The sequence below is a fragment of the Dermacentor variabilis genome, chromosome 5, assembly GCF_050947875.1.
Source record: "Dermacentor variabilis isolate Ectoservices chromosome 5, ASM5094787v1, whole genome shotgun sequence".
Taxonomy (NCBI): domain Eukaryota; kingdom Metazoa; phylum Arthropoda; class Arachnida; order Ixodida; family Ixodidae; genus Dermacentor; species Dermacentor variabilis.
The window spans coordinates 194554867-194570252 of NC_134572.1; the positions used below are offsets into that span (position 1 = coordinate 194554867).

Here is a 15386-nt window from a genome sequence, read left to right on the forward strand (position 1 = left end):
AAACATGTCCTGTACTCTAATCTGTTGAAGCATATGCAAGCAAATAACTTTTTCACCTCAGCTCAGCATGGGTTCCACTCTGGTTTTTTGTGCATAACACAACTAACCGAATTCATGCATGACATTGCACTCGGCCTGGACCATGGTGAACAAATAGATGTACTCTTCGTTGATCTGCGGAAAGCATTTGATGTCGTCCTGCACAATCTGCTTTGCTTAAAATTATCATTCCTAGGCATTCCTGAACATATTCTCGGCTGGATAAAGGATTATTTACATTTGTGCAAACAGCAAGTTGTTCTTAACCCTGTGAAGGTTTTTGCTGTACATGTATGGCGGCGGTTTTCTGTCCCACAAGGTCTTTGCCATATGGGTATGGTTTCGACTCTCCGTTTGAAATTTCGCGCCATAATGACGATGCATGCTCACTGGGAGGTGCTGCCACCTCTTAGGACTTATAAGAAGCATTTGAAATGTGTGCTACCTTCTTGGGGAGATAGACGGAACTGATTTCTAGCTTCAGCGCATCGTGCAGACTGCGGCTATACCCCTTTTGCGGTTTCGGTTCCTCCGCGTGATCGCAACAGAGACGCGCGAAACGTGATTTTTCTCTTTGTCGTCACGCTATCGCAGGGGCGGCGGAAGTTGATTTCTATCTTGATTGGCGCTGCTCTTAGCTTGTTTATCACCGCTGCTCTTACCTTGTTTATCACCGCTGCTCACGAGGTATTCTCGCTCTCTGCGGCAACGCGCATATGCGAGAGGGTGCCTCAAACCTCTGCCGAAGGCAGCCTGTTTTCGCATTTCGCCACCATCGAAATGCGGCCGCCGTGGTCAGGATTCGATCCCTCGACCTCATGCTTAACGTTATTGTTCACACATTGCATACTAATATTACAGCACATTTTTTTCTTGGTGTCTTCATACTACTCAGCGCAGAAGAACCGGCAGTTGACACAGTTGTCGTCATGGGGTCAGCCGCATGCAGAGATGTCATGTGGGCGCCAACACAACTCGTCGCTCCAAGAGAAGAACATACATGCATTTTAGATGTGCAGACTGCGATAAGGCACTGTGCGGAGACCCGTGTTTCAAGGAGTACCACACTCTGAAATACTATTGAACATTTTGCAGTTCTGGGTGATGGCGACACCAAAATACTGTTCCTAATTTTTTTTTTTACTATTTATCCCCGACTTTATACATCTTGTACATTCAAGGTTCGCAATAAAGTAATTTGACCACCTGGGAAAGCTTTCTTCAAAATAATTCGACCCTCAAAGGGTTAAGGGTGACGTCAGCTCCAATGCACATGCTATCGGGAGTGCCTCAGGGCTCTGTGCTTGGGTCACTTTTGTTCCTTGTTTATAGTAACGATTTAGTAGTAGGCCTTAAATCAACCATTAGATTGTATGCCGACAACTGTGTCATGTACCGTACAGTGAAATGCCCCACCAATATGTATGTCCTGCAGGGCGACCTTGAAGAAGTGTACCTGGTGCAACCAGTGGCAGATGACTGAATACCGGTAAATGGTATGTGCAGTTTACAAAAGAAAAGAAAAGAAAAGAAAAATGTCCTCAGTTCCTATTGCGTAAATAATACTGCACTCAGTACCACTGAGCACGTTAAATACCTTGGAGTTATGTTTTCTGAAACCCTTGACTGGTCTAATCACGTTAACTCAATTAGCGCGAAAGCTTACCATCTTCATCACTTTTTCCGACGAAATTTTAAGCATCCTCTTTCATCACTGAAGGCAACCTTGCATTTAACAAACGTCAGGCCTATTCTAGAATATGCATGCGTTACCTGGGATCCGTACAGTAAAAGCTTCACAGACAAAATAGAACGCATCCAGAAGCGAGCAGCATGCTTTGTGACAGGAAATTATAATTTTACAATCAGGGGATCTGGAATACGCGAAGGGTTGGGTTGGAAAACTCTCCCTACACGCGGGAAAATCCGAAGATTGAAATTCCTTTACAATACTATATACAAAAGTCAAACTGGTATTGACAAGCTACTGTTAATTAAGGAGCAGCATTATGCTTCATCTAGGAGAGAACCGCGCTAACAAAATTAGAGCTTATCAGTGCCTACCAATGAGTAAGTATTCATCGTTTCCTAACACAATTAACGATTGGAATGAGCTCCCTAATGAAGTGATGGCAGCGTCTAGTATTGAAAATGCTACTGAGAGCCATATTCTTTGAATGTTCTGTTATTAATCTTTGCAGGTATGCTGCTATGTGCACTCTATCTTTTTTTAAGATGTTGCTGTACTTTGTTAGCTTGTATTCCGCTATTGCGAATTTCAGAGCTTAAACAATGTTGCATTTACTGAAGTATTCTTGATATTGCTGAATATTTTTCCATTGTGTCCCCCTGTATTTGCACTAAAAAAAAAAGACGCATTTCAGGATGGATGAATCGATGTCACAAGTGTACTCTCTGGAATGAGACGGTGGGTTGCGTCACCAAGTTCTTGCTATTATACTGTGATGTCCTACCTAGGTTAAAAAGAAAAAAAAAAAAAAACCCCACGATGAATTCCCATAACCAAATTTTCTGACCTGTTGTGAACTTTGTTTTTGTATGTCTCCGTTTTTTTGTCGTTTCTCTATTTTTCTCTATTACAAACATGTTTACTTTTCCCCTGCTCTCGCTGAACCCAAGGGCTTCAAGGAGGCCAGTAGTGCCTAAATCGACCGCTGGGCAGATGTCTTCACATTCTAATAAAACATGCTCCATTGTTTTCTTAGCTTCACTGCAGCAAGCGCATGCTTCTTCTTCCTTCTTATATCTCGTTTTCTAGGTGCGGTTCTAAGGCATTCCGATTTCGTTTTTTCCTCTTAAGTAGTTACTCATGGCAGGTTTTTTTTCCATTGCCGCCACCCATGAAATTATTTCAGCCTCTCCGACTCTCCACTTGATGTTCTTTGTTGCTGTGTTGTCCACCCTACAGGCCTCATACTTGCTGGTAAGCTTCCTGTTTCTTTTCCTCCACTGTGAATCAATCTTTTTCCTGTTCAATCTTTTTCCTGTAAAGATACCTCAATGCTCTCCCAGCCCATTTACTTTCTTCCATATTACTCAATCGTTCTTCACAATCAATTTTACTGTGAGCTTCCCTTACTTCAAAACTTGTCCAGCCCATATCATCCTGCACAGCTTCATTTGTAGTCTTCCCGTGAGCGCCCAATGCAAGGCATCCCCTTGACCTTTGGTTCCCATCGAGTCCTGATTGTACCCCTGATTTAAAGCAAACAACCGCATTTCCAAAAGTAAGTCCTGGAACCATTACACCTTTCCACATACCTCGGAGGACCTCGCACCTATTGTATCCCCATAGCGCTCTGTGCTTCCCATTATGGCTGCATTTCTCTTCCCATTTACTGTTATGGTTTTTTCCTGTGTTTCCATATATCTAGTGCCTTCATTTATCCATATACCAAGGTATTTATATTCTTTTACCCGAGGTATTTCCTGGTCCTGTAATGTCTCTGTCTGTTCACTGTTTTCATTGAGTACCATAACATCCAATTTTCTAACACTAAATTTCAAACCTAAATTCTCGCCTTCCTGTCCACAGATATCAGCCAGACATTGCAATCACTTTGCTTGTTAGCTAGCAACACAATGTCATCCACCTAAAATAAACCTAGAAGCTACTGTTCTACTACTGTACCTGCCTGTTTGTATAAGAGAATAAACCCAATATTGCTTCCTTCTAGTGCCCTCTCCATCCTCGCCATGTACATCATAAACAGCAATGGCGATAAAGGGCACCCCTGCCTCAGTCCCTTGCTGATATCAACTTTCTCTTGGCTCCTCATCTCTTCCCATTCAACGCAAATGGTATTTTCTATATAAATCTCTCTCAAAAGCTGTACACAATCGTCACCTGAGCCTTCCCCTCCAGGAATATTCCACAAAATATTGTGGTTAACATTGTCATATGCTCCTGTAATGTCTAAAAAGGCCACATGTAACGGTCTGCTTTCTACTCTTGATATTTCAATACACTGAGTAAGAACAAATAAGTAATCATCTAAACGCCTACCTATTCTGAAGCCATTCTGAAGTTCTCCCGAAATGCTACTATTCTCTGCCCATGCTTGAAACTTTATTTGATTGCCTGCATTGCTAGCCTGTATATTACCGATGCAATAGTCAACGGTCTAAATGAAGAACTTCTATCCTTCTCCCCCTTACCTTTATAAACTACATTCATTCTACTTTGTCGCGAACTGTCTGGTATTCGTCTATCTTTTAAAGTTTTTTCCACTGCTTTCACCAGAGTTTTCTTACTTTTTGGTCCCAGTTCATTTATCAGCCTAACGGGAACCTCATCTAGCCCTGTGGCTGTGTGCTTCGGGATTTTCGCTTCAGCTTTCTTCCAGTTGAGATTTGTCAGCACCAGCTCTTTTTCCACCTGGGTCTCTTTCATGCTCTTTTTTTCCTCAAATACAACCTTGGCATTGCCTTGGAAAGATTTGGCTGTTATTTTTCGGATGTAATTTAATGCCACTTCACCTTCCAGTTTATTTTCATCTTCGTCTAGGATATGCTGTTGTATTGTTGTTGACTTCCTGCCTCATAATTTTATGTGGTTCCAAAATATTCTAGGTGCAGCCTTCTTTATCTCTCGTATTCCTGACAACCAATGTTCACTTTCACCTTTTATCTTTGCTTGCACCAGTATTCGAACCACAGACTTCTTTCTCCCAGCATATTTCCCTTTTACTGGCCACTTCATCATGCAGCAACTGTGCCTTCTCGGCCTGCCTGTGCTCTCGGTATGCTTTCTGTCCTTCCAACGATGGCTTCTCGTATCTCTCTGTTCCACCAGATTTTCGGTTTCTTTTTTCCATTCCAATGAACATATTTCTCTTTCTGTATTCCTGTCGTTATTACACTTAGAAGCTCACCATATTACCACTCTTTATTTGACCATTTGCCAAGTTCTTCCTCAACTCTAGTGACTATATTTGTTATTTGTACAGCGTTCAAACTTGGACTGGCCATTTTACACTCCTTGCTCTCTTTCCCAACTACATATTTCATTTTCAAAATGATACATTTATGGTCACTCTCTATGCTGCTGTACCCTTCCTTGTCGATAACCATTTCTCTCAACTTATGAATTCCTTCTGTCATTAGGCAGTAATCAACGATCAACTGCCATTTTCCCACTTCCACATGACCTGCCCTTCACCCTTAGGCTTTGCATTCATGATAAAGTTATGTTGCTCACAAAGGTCTAGCATTAACTTCCCGTTGTTGTCGGTATAGCCACCTAAATCCTGTGTGTGGGCATTCATGTCACCTACCTAATAGGATAATTTTGGCATCATTTCCGAAACTCGTAACATCATCACTTATGCATTACACTGACTCACGATTCTTCTTTGAGCAATTATTTCCGGTCCACAAATACGTTACGGCCTGTCAAGTATTTTCCCCACTCACTGTACCTGATATCCAAAGATGCTCTTGACATATTGAATTTACTCTTTTCAATTTGGCTTCCTGATGGATGAGCCTTCCGACTCCCCCTCCCTTTCTTTCCGACTTATTTCTGTTGCAGCCTTCCCAAACATGATTCTCGATAACTAGCGGCTCTTCTGAGTCTCTAAGGTGCGTTTGTGTAACCCCATGCACCCCTATTTGTTCTCTATTTAACTGAATCTCAATCTCTGCCCACTCTTCCTTTCTTCTGCCGCCCTGCATGTTTATGTAACCTATTGCATTGTGAGCTCTTTTTCTTACTTTTCTCCTTTTTCTGTTATCGACGGCAATGCTCTTCTGATATTCCCCTAGGTGACCGTCTTAATTACTATCTACTCTGACCTCCTGAGCACCCGCGGGCCCCCTAAAAAAAGCAACAGCGCGACCACCACGTCGCCAGCTCACTTCTCCTGCCAGTCTGTAATTGAAGTGGATCCAGTCTCATTTAAAACCACCACAACTTCTCACTTCCCTGTTTACTTCGAAAACCTTGAAGCCTTTCTCTCGGCTCATTTTTCATATTGCCTCATTAGCAGCCACTACAGCTCTTTGTACGTGACTGTCACATACAGGCACCTCAGGGACCGTGCACACCACGATCTGCACCTGAGGGAATAGTTCGCGCAAGTCGTCCACCCCCTTCGCCCAGTGCTGGGTAGTCCTCTCCCTTTCCTGTTTAGGATGTCATCTCACCCACCTGCTACTATGACAAGGTTGCACATGTGGGCATTTTCCGCGAGCTTTGCTTTTGCTTTCTCCATGGCGGAACCTAGTGTCTGCCTGATGATACTGATACGCAAAAGCATCAAAAGGGTGCTAGGTCTTCCGATCCCTACAAGCACGGAGCAGCTCGATCGGTTAGGGGTCCACAATTCACTATCAGAAATCATCCAAGCGCTGACCAAGGCACAGGTTGTGCGGCTGTCAACCACCAGGGCCGGCAGGCGCATCCTAGAAGAAGCAGGAATAAATGCCGAGGCAGAGTGCAACGCATGCAAGATTGCGCTCAGCGCGGCGGTCAGGGGCACTTTCAAGGTAGAACCGCGTCCGAGAAACGTCCACCCACAATTCAACGAGGGGCGCCGAAAAGAGAGGGCCCGAGCACTGCTGAAATCGACCGCCAACTGCCCGGCCTGGCGGCATTTGTAGACGCGGCCCAGTATGGGCGCAGCGACCGGTACGCGGCCGTCTCGATACGCTGGGATGGCACGATAATTAACGCAGCATCGGTCAAGGGGGTAACGTCCGAAGTGGCTGAACAGGTGGCAATAGCCATGGTAATGAGAGACCCCGAACGTCCTTACGTCTACACAGATTCGCGATCGGCGGCAAGAGCACTCGCCTCGGGCTCGATATCCCGGGAAGCGGCGGCCGTCCTCGGCAGCGAGGGAGCCGCGGGTCAGCACATCGTCAAATGGCTTCCAGCCCACATGGGGACCGACGTGCATGCCGAATTTCCCAACGCCAACGAGCTGGCGCACGGACGCGCGCGAGGACTCACGCACTGCGGCAATCGTGGCGAGCGAAGTGGCGTGGAGGGAGGGGAGCACCGAGACCCGCTGCTCACCTTCAATGAAATAACAACACACTATCAGCTGTCGAGGAGGACCTTCCCACTCCCCCACGCTAAACTCACTAGACCACAGTCATCGATATTCAGAATGCTTCAGACAGGGTCGTTCCCCTCAAGAGGCAGACTGAGCCGTTATTCACCAGAGGTAGAGCCGCAATGTCCGGATTGTGGCGAATCGTACTGCTCGCTAGCGCACATGCTCTGGCAATGCTCCGCGTTAAGCGGCACCGTGTTCACTAAAGAAGAAGACTGGGTGGACGCCCTGCAAAGCGACGACCACGAGACCCAGCTCCGGGCCGTCCAGAGGGCTCACGAAAGGGCGGAGGCTCACGGGCTTCCCGTCCTAACGTGGGTGCGGCCCGCGACCCCTGCCGGCCACTAAACCAAGAGTGGGTGGGGAGGGGTTCCTCAAGACACAATAAAGTTATTTCCTCCTCCTCCTCCCCCTGGAAATATCTCTTCCGCCACCTTTTACTGCCTTTCACCCTCTCCACAATTGCGTCTCAACACTTAGCCAAATTTGAGTCGCCGGCAATAATCACCATTTCACTCTCTCCTACCTCTCCCTGCTTCCCTATGTCCTTTTCCGCGCGATTCGAACTCGACAATAGGCACTGACCCCTATGCTCCTGCTTTTTGGGTGTGGCAGCCTCAAGGTAGGTGCCACTCTTTCTAGCTACCTCTTCCCCACATTGTACACATTCCACGTGCTTTGCTGACACTCCCTCTCCTATCATGTCGGGGGACTGCATTTCATTGTCACGACCATTCTCATTCACAATGGTGGCCCTGTTCAGCTTTTCCTCGGCTGCTTGAAGTCTTTCTTCTACTACCTTCCATGCATCACACTCCCTATCAAGCTCATTTTTGAGCTCTTCAACCTGTTTGACAAACTCATCCTGGAAAGCCTCCATTTTCTTCAGCCTAACATCGGCATCACAGTGTGTGTAAATTGACTCAATTTCCTCTCCATTCTCATGTCTCCCCCGCACACTGCACGCTTTCCTTGGCCTTCTTGCCGTGTATTGCATGGATTTTTCTAACGTAAATACTATAATAATGTATAGCACGTGCCTTCAAGTAAAAACTGATATGCACAGTATCTCAATCATTAAAATGTCGCAAAGTAATTTTCACCAATCTTTTAAGAGAAATCAATGCTGCACAGATTTAAGGTAGGACATGTTTTTGCATGTGTTCAACCACGTGGCCACGCTCTCACTTTCCTACCAAGGCACACACAGTAAAACCACTAACAGCTATTATTCTTGCCACTTCCAAGCTACTATTTAAAGGCTATAAAGATTTAATGTCCTACCCAGTTGCATCAGTCGAAGCACGTGGCGCGAAAGGATGCTCCGACTATCCTGCAAAACCAAATGTGCACTAAACACACCCACGCATACGAAAAAAAGAATAAAGAAACTACCCAATTATTATTTGAAGACTAAAAAAATAAGCAAATCAAAAACAGAAGCAAGCTCAAAGCATGCACAAAAAACGTCGCCACCACGAAGCCCTGAAAAGCTTTCTGTATGAGCAGCGCCATCTCTCGGGCCTTCCGGTATGTTCCATGCGTTTCCGCTTCTTATTTTCGTACCATTGAGGAACGTACAGCATCCCTTCTCTAAAGTTGGTTCTTTATACTATGCTACAACTTCCTTGAGGTCAAACTCCCTTGGGAAGTATCGCGCCTTGGTGGAACAATGCCCATTGATGACTAACAACACGAGGAGACTAGGCAGCCTTCATACGCCCATCATGCACACAGAGCTAGAGTCTGTGTGAATGCAGACAGACACTGGGGCTTTTGACACTTCTAAGCCAGATCTGCTGCAGCTGCTGCTCGAGAGAGAGAGTGGCACCGAGAGCTCCTGCAAGGCACGCTGATATTTTCATTAACTAATCACCGACTTGGCATGTACGGGCTTCTCCCTTTTATTTCCCTACTGCAATGGGCCATCTATATCTAACACGTAGAAAGCTATTTTAGTTAATTAGCACATATATTATCACATTGCTCCTGTCTTCTGATGCACGATACAACTTGCACTAGGGCTCAGAAGGAACTGTACTCCTACCTCGAAAATGTTATTTTTAAATAGTGTGTAGAGCACCTCCATCTCTCGCTCTGTCTGCGATGTGTTTCTACATTTCGTATTTTCTCATCATACCACATGCTCAACATACACTTCACTGCATATTGCACTGCATATTCACTGCATTTACTAGCTTGTTGCCACACAAGATAACAGTGAATGCTTAGTTATTGCTATGTCTCATCATTTACTGTGTCCACACGTCGGTGAAGATTTGCGTAGTGTTCATTTTTCAGGAAATACATTAACTTATTTGCAAAGTATACACTTATAACCTTAACACCTGCTCTGATTTGTATTTAAAAAAACAACAACACCATTTAATGATATTTCGTCTTGATGCGCTTTGTAGTGGCATAGCGTTGTACTCTGCATATAATATATGTGAAGTTTGTTGTAATTGTAATTGTGTTGTAATTGCATGTGTAACTTTCTGGTATCACACGCAAAGGACACGTAATTATTTATCCTTTTCTCGGGGACTGCATTTCGCCCGCTAGCTAGATTTATCGCTCGGCGCAAGACACGCCCGCAAGATTTGGAACTTACTTGAATGTTACTGTTGATTCCATCTGTTGTGTATGTTGTCACCGAACATTGTGTAATCAGATTGTATACAAGACACGAAAAGCGTAGTGAAGGCACTCAGGCCCCAGCAATTCATCATTATCATCACCATCATCATCAGCACCACCATCATCATTATCATCATCCTATTTTATGTCCACTGCAGGACAAAGGCTTCTTCCTGCGATCTCCAAGTAGCCCTGTCCTGCGCCAACCAATTTCAGCTAGCGCACGCAAATTACCTAATTTCATCGCTCCACGTATTCTGCTGTCCTCGACTGAGTTTCCCTTCTCTTGGTGTCCCTTTTGTAACCCTAATGGTCCAATGGTTATCTAACTGGTGCATTACGTGACCTGCCCAGCTCCATTTTTTTTCTCTTGATGTGAATTAGAATATTGTCTATACCCATTTGCTCTCTGATCCAAACCACTCTCTTTCTGTCTTTTAACGTTATGCCTACCAATCTTCGTTCCATCGCCCTTTGCACGGTCCTTAACTTGTTCTCAAGCTTCTTTGTCAGTCTCCAAGTCTCTGCCCCATATGTTAACACTGGTAAAATGCACCGATTGTACGCCTTCCTTTTCAATGATAATAGTAAGCTTCCAGTCAGGAGCTGACAATGTCTGCCATATGTGATCCAACCACTTTTTTATTCTATAAATTTCCTTCTGATGATAACGGTGCCCTGTGATTAATTGACCTAGGTAAACATACTCCTTCACAGACTCTAAAGGCTGACTAGCGATCCTGAACTCTTGTTCCCTTGCCCGACTATTCATCATTACCTATGTCTTCTGCACACTAATCTTCAACCCCACTCTTACACTCTCTCTGTTAAGGTCCTCAATCAGTTGTAACTCGTCTGCATTCCAACAATTACCTGGAAGCTTTGACGAGTTATGTATAAAAGCCAACACACTTGAGCCAAAGATCAGAGTTCCAGATCGCCGAATGTGCTCGCAGCTATCATTGTGCTTGACTATTGTTTTTTCTGAGCACAGGTTCACTAAATAAATAGTCACTTTGCGACTCGCAGTTTTCACTACTGTGCTCTTCACTGTTACTACATGACATTATGTTCCATTGATCCCAGCATGACATTTAGTGCTACTGTTTAAATATTTTCCCAACTCCCCTGTATTAAGATTAATATTTTGCACAGGTTTCTGGCATGCACTGGGCAGCCCGTGAAAAAATGCTTGAGTTATGGTCAATGTTGAAATAAATGAAGCACCTCTGAAGTGTTTGTGAACTTTCATTCAAATGGAGTGGGCAGCGAGTATTGCTTTTGCTGCGAGACCTGCATTTTAGACACACATATTTTGTCCGAAATACTGCTGCTCTGTTTTGCATGCTCCTTAAAACATGCGAGGAACTTGTGCAGTAAAAATAAACATTGTAGCCCCATGTATTCCTACTGGCCGGGGGAGAAAGGATGGCAACCACAGTAAGGCATCGCTACTGTCACCAGTGGTGCCATACAGTACCCGTGTCACTAATTGCGGGAGGTCCATAGGCTGCAGGTACTCAGGGTACCGCTTGTGCTGCATGGTGCTGCTTCAGGCCACCCTTTATAGATGTGCATCCACAGTGAAATACCAAGGCTTCGTTCGCAGACTGTTCTATGTCACATGAACAACCAAGCACACAAGCAGTGACTGCACTGATAAAGAACTGATCTCTTGCAGAGTTTGTATCCGCCTACATCACGTACTACAGTAGGCCTACACAATGTGCGCACAGCCTCGCCAAAGGAAGCACGACCTTGACTCTTTCTCGTGTATGTGGGACAAATAAAATCCAGACAAGCTGTTAAATGCAGCACACGAAGAGGTGCTGTTTATTTCCACAAACTATAGAATGCATAGGCAAAGAGGCCTCGAGAAAGTTGTGGCATGCACCGCGCCAGCGTGAGAGAATGGGAGCAAAGTTGCACCAACCTGTCCTTGCCCCCCCCTGGGTTGCGGAGGGGACGGCCAACAATGAGCAAAGCTATCGATCAGCCTCAACACAAGCACATCATGCCGACGACTACAAATCGAGCAACAAAAGAATGTGAAAGGCCACCCATTGGCCGACCTTTGTTGGACCGGTCACCCTGAGGCGGCTGAGCATGCGAGTTGTCCTGGTGCTGTGCCCCTTGATGGTCCGGCACATGCACGCTCCACTTGGGCCATGCGTCACTTGTGCACGCAAAAGCAGGCAGGCGTACTCACCACTCCGCACAGGGGAAACCATGAGGGGGGCCGGGTTGGCAACCTGGCCGTTAGTCTCGGTAACCTTGATGGAAATATCGCTGGCACGATTGCTCTTACCCTTCTTGAACTCGATCTCCTCGTAGGGCCGCGTGTCCGCCTCCTTGGAGACCGAACTAGAAGAAAACAGGGGTGAAAAACAGGGGCTGCAGGATGAGGCGGGAAGACGGGTTAGTCTCTACTGTCCCAACATGAAGCCTCGACTGAGTCGAACCAACTGAGAAAGGCACGCGTCAAGCACGAACCTGGTTCGTGTCAAGTACCATCAAAAAATGGTTAATTGATTACGACATTCTCCCGATGTTCCTGCCACAATTTCACAATGGTTGTCGTATCATGAGCCATGCCAAACAGGCTAGAACTTGCAACGAATTCACAATGGAACAGGGCAAGCAATGCCCACAGTCACTTACAATAATGAGCAAAAAGCCACAATATGTCGCCAGTGTCGACGGGACAAGGAAGATGCAGAAATCCTCTGCTTCTGTCAACACATCCTTTGCATGATTTGGCCAAGAACAAAGCTTGTGCCACATGCATAAACGAATCGTGAACCGAGTCTCATCAATTTTGTAAATACACACGGCTCATGCAGCTTGCAAGCGGAAAGAGAGTTCATAGCTACACCTCTTTTCGGATTGAACGCTTAGTTGTTAAATGTCCAGAACTATTCGCCTGATTGTCAGCCAAGAGCAGCATATTAATGACAGCATCGAAGTGGATCATTCAAGAGATGAGAAGGATCGTAAACTGGTGCGATGCAAGCACGCAATTCACAATACTCTTGCGAATTCCGAGTTATTTGTGCTATTACTGCTCATATTTGACAAAGCAAATGAAACGGGCTTAAGCGGAAACAGCGCTCATAATTTTGTTAAGAGTAAAGCATTTCCGGGAGAAAATATGCTGAAGCTGGCCCCCAACTTAAAGCCTCGGCCGCACATGAAGCTGCCACTTAGGTCCCGAGTGTCAGCAGCATGACGTACAATATCAAAAAGATGTGACCGTCCTGTCTATATTATGTCACGTTTCGTGTCGCACAGTGCAAGCAACCAACCAGTCTAGCTTTAATCAGACTGTCATCTTTTCTAAGCGCAGACTTGACCTGCCACAGATTGGCCTCATGGCCCAGCTCGGCATGTCAAAGCATCTGAATTACAGTAGAATTCTGTTTCGCAAGGAACTGCGGGGAAAACATAACAGTGAGGAAGGCCTCAAATTGCTATGCAACATCAGAAACAGCTCTGTGAGCATGTATAACTAAGGGACACACACTATGTTCTGTGACAGTGGTCCCTTTCCACTCCTAATATTCTTCACCGCATAACACAGCTGTATTGAGGCGAAGCTGACATTAAGGAACCTTCAAAAACTACAATCGCACATTGACACACGATTGTAGGACTCGCGACCGCATACTTCCATCCTTTCGTACTTCTGAATTTTCCTCTCAAATGCCAAATTTGAGAGACGGCCGCATTAAAATGCTGTGATAAATATGGGAACATCACATAATGTGGGTATATATTAGCGCGACGTGGAAACAGAGTTAGCGAGCGCTAACTTTGTTTCCACATCGCATCCCCCCTAGACTTGAACCAACTCACCCAGCAACATAATCTACTCAATTATAGAATGGCTACATATCAAATGGGAACATAATACAAAGGATTCGATGGGCTTTAGGTGGGAATCGCGAAGGCGCAACGTAGCAGCCGGCAAAAAGTATGTAGAGGAACGTACTACAATGGCCAAAGGAGTGATAAATGATCAATAAAGATGTTTCAACAACCTCCTTGGTGCCCAAATGACTCGCGTGCGCCAACGCACACTCGTATAGCCTGCAAGGTCTTTAGACCGGCCATTGCCCCATCTCTAAAGGCTAGTCCAAGGCATAAGCTCCCGTTCTCAATGTTCTCTAACGGAACAATGACTGCGAGCAGCTGCTGTGTCTGAAAACTCTGTATTGTGTTGAAACTGCACCACAGATTAATCAAAGGACTGTTGGTAGACTAGCCTCAGGTGCCCACAGAAAAGCTACAAACAAGCACAGGGCTGGATATCACTTCCGAGTACTGCAGGCTCAGAGCAAAATGTACTTTGAGAAACCACCGAGTATGTCACATGGAGGACAAAACGGGCTACTTGGTATTTAGGTCCCAGTATAGGAAGAACATAGACTAACGGTAAAACTCTGGCTAGTTGGCTATTCACCATCATTTAATAACAGCGCGTAAAACAAGGGATGAGTATAAGAGACTGATATGCATGCAATGTTGTACTTCTGTTGTAAGACGTGCTCGATGATTGTGACGCAAACAGAAGGAACAAGCAACAGCCCGAAAAAAGCTAGGTGGCGGAGAACTAAAAAGGCAGAAGAAAAGGGAGAGGGATAAAATGTGGTGAGAAGAGGCTTGCTGCAAGGAGGCGGTGCCAGTTCGTGAAACAGTCCTTAGAGAGATCCAGCAGGCAGTGCTGGCGTTGGAAAGAACTGGACTGTTCATGGGATCACCACGGATGACAGTCGAACTGTGCCTGGTGGGTGGAGATGGATGGCCAGTCAAGCGAGAGGACGAAGCCTGCTCCACAATCTACACCCTGCAGGCTGTCGCCGAGCGTTTAACTGGCCCCCTGCCCAATTGATGTCTCCCGGAGAATGTAGCAGCAACCCGTTTGTCGACAGTGCTGGTCACAACAACCAAGCTTGGCATTGATGACAGCATCGACAAGGGGCTCTGCATTTCATCCACTGATGCGTCCTTGACAACTATGCCGTTGTCTTGGCTGTCAAAACTGTCCAAGTGAATCTGTGTTTACGCAATCCCTGTAACCCTGACTTACGGCACTGTTAATGGGCGTAACAGTGAAATACTTAGTGCAGCTCGAAACTGTCACTACATCCTGCCTATTGATTCCTGCATACTATAACCATGTTTTCGTTTGAGGTCTCCCGAGTCGTAATTACAAATTGTTCCCTTTCATGAGAGTGCAATGTCAACAGATTGCATTTTGTACACAAACAGCTTTGTTATTCACACCAAGGTTGCCCTTGCGTGCGCAATATTTTCACAAGAACCTGTCTTCACAAACAGACATACACAGCACTGCTTCTTTTGTGTTTGTCACTCAATTTACATGCCGTTCTCAGATCAGGATAAGTAGAACCTCATTCATACATATTGGAAAAACCGCAAGAAAACACATACTGACTGGGAAAATATAAGATCCGAACTAACTAAAAAAATTTGACAGACTCAACTATTGTGAACATCTACGTAATGTGAAGCATCACGCGGATCTTTGCGGCACGAGATGCCAATGTGCGCTGAGCTGGTGATGCTCCCGCGGCCGGAGACGCATTTTGTTTTCCTTTGCAT

At 45.4% G+C, this 15386-nt stretch overlaps 1 protein-coding gene across 3 annotated transcripts in view; it reads right to left on the bottom strand.

Moving 5' to 3' along the window:
- The window catches only part of Amph (amphiphysin), a 252698-nt gene that overhangs the window by 88833 nt on the left and 148479 nt on the right, over nucleotides 1-15386 (bottom strand). For all 3 annotated transcript variants that reach the window (XM_075693890.1, XM_075693889.1, XM_075693888.1), the window contains one exon: nucleotides 11971-12125. In XM_075693890.1, coding sequence (XP_075550005.1) covers nucleotides 11971-12125 — 155 coding nt within the window. The remainder of the gene's footprint in view (nucleotides 1-11970; nucleotides 12126-15386) is intronic.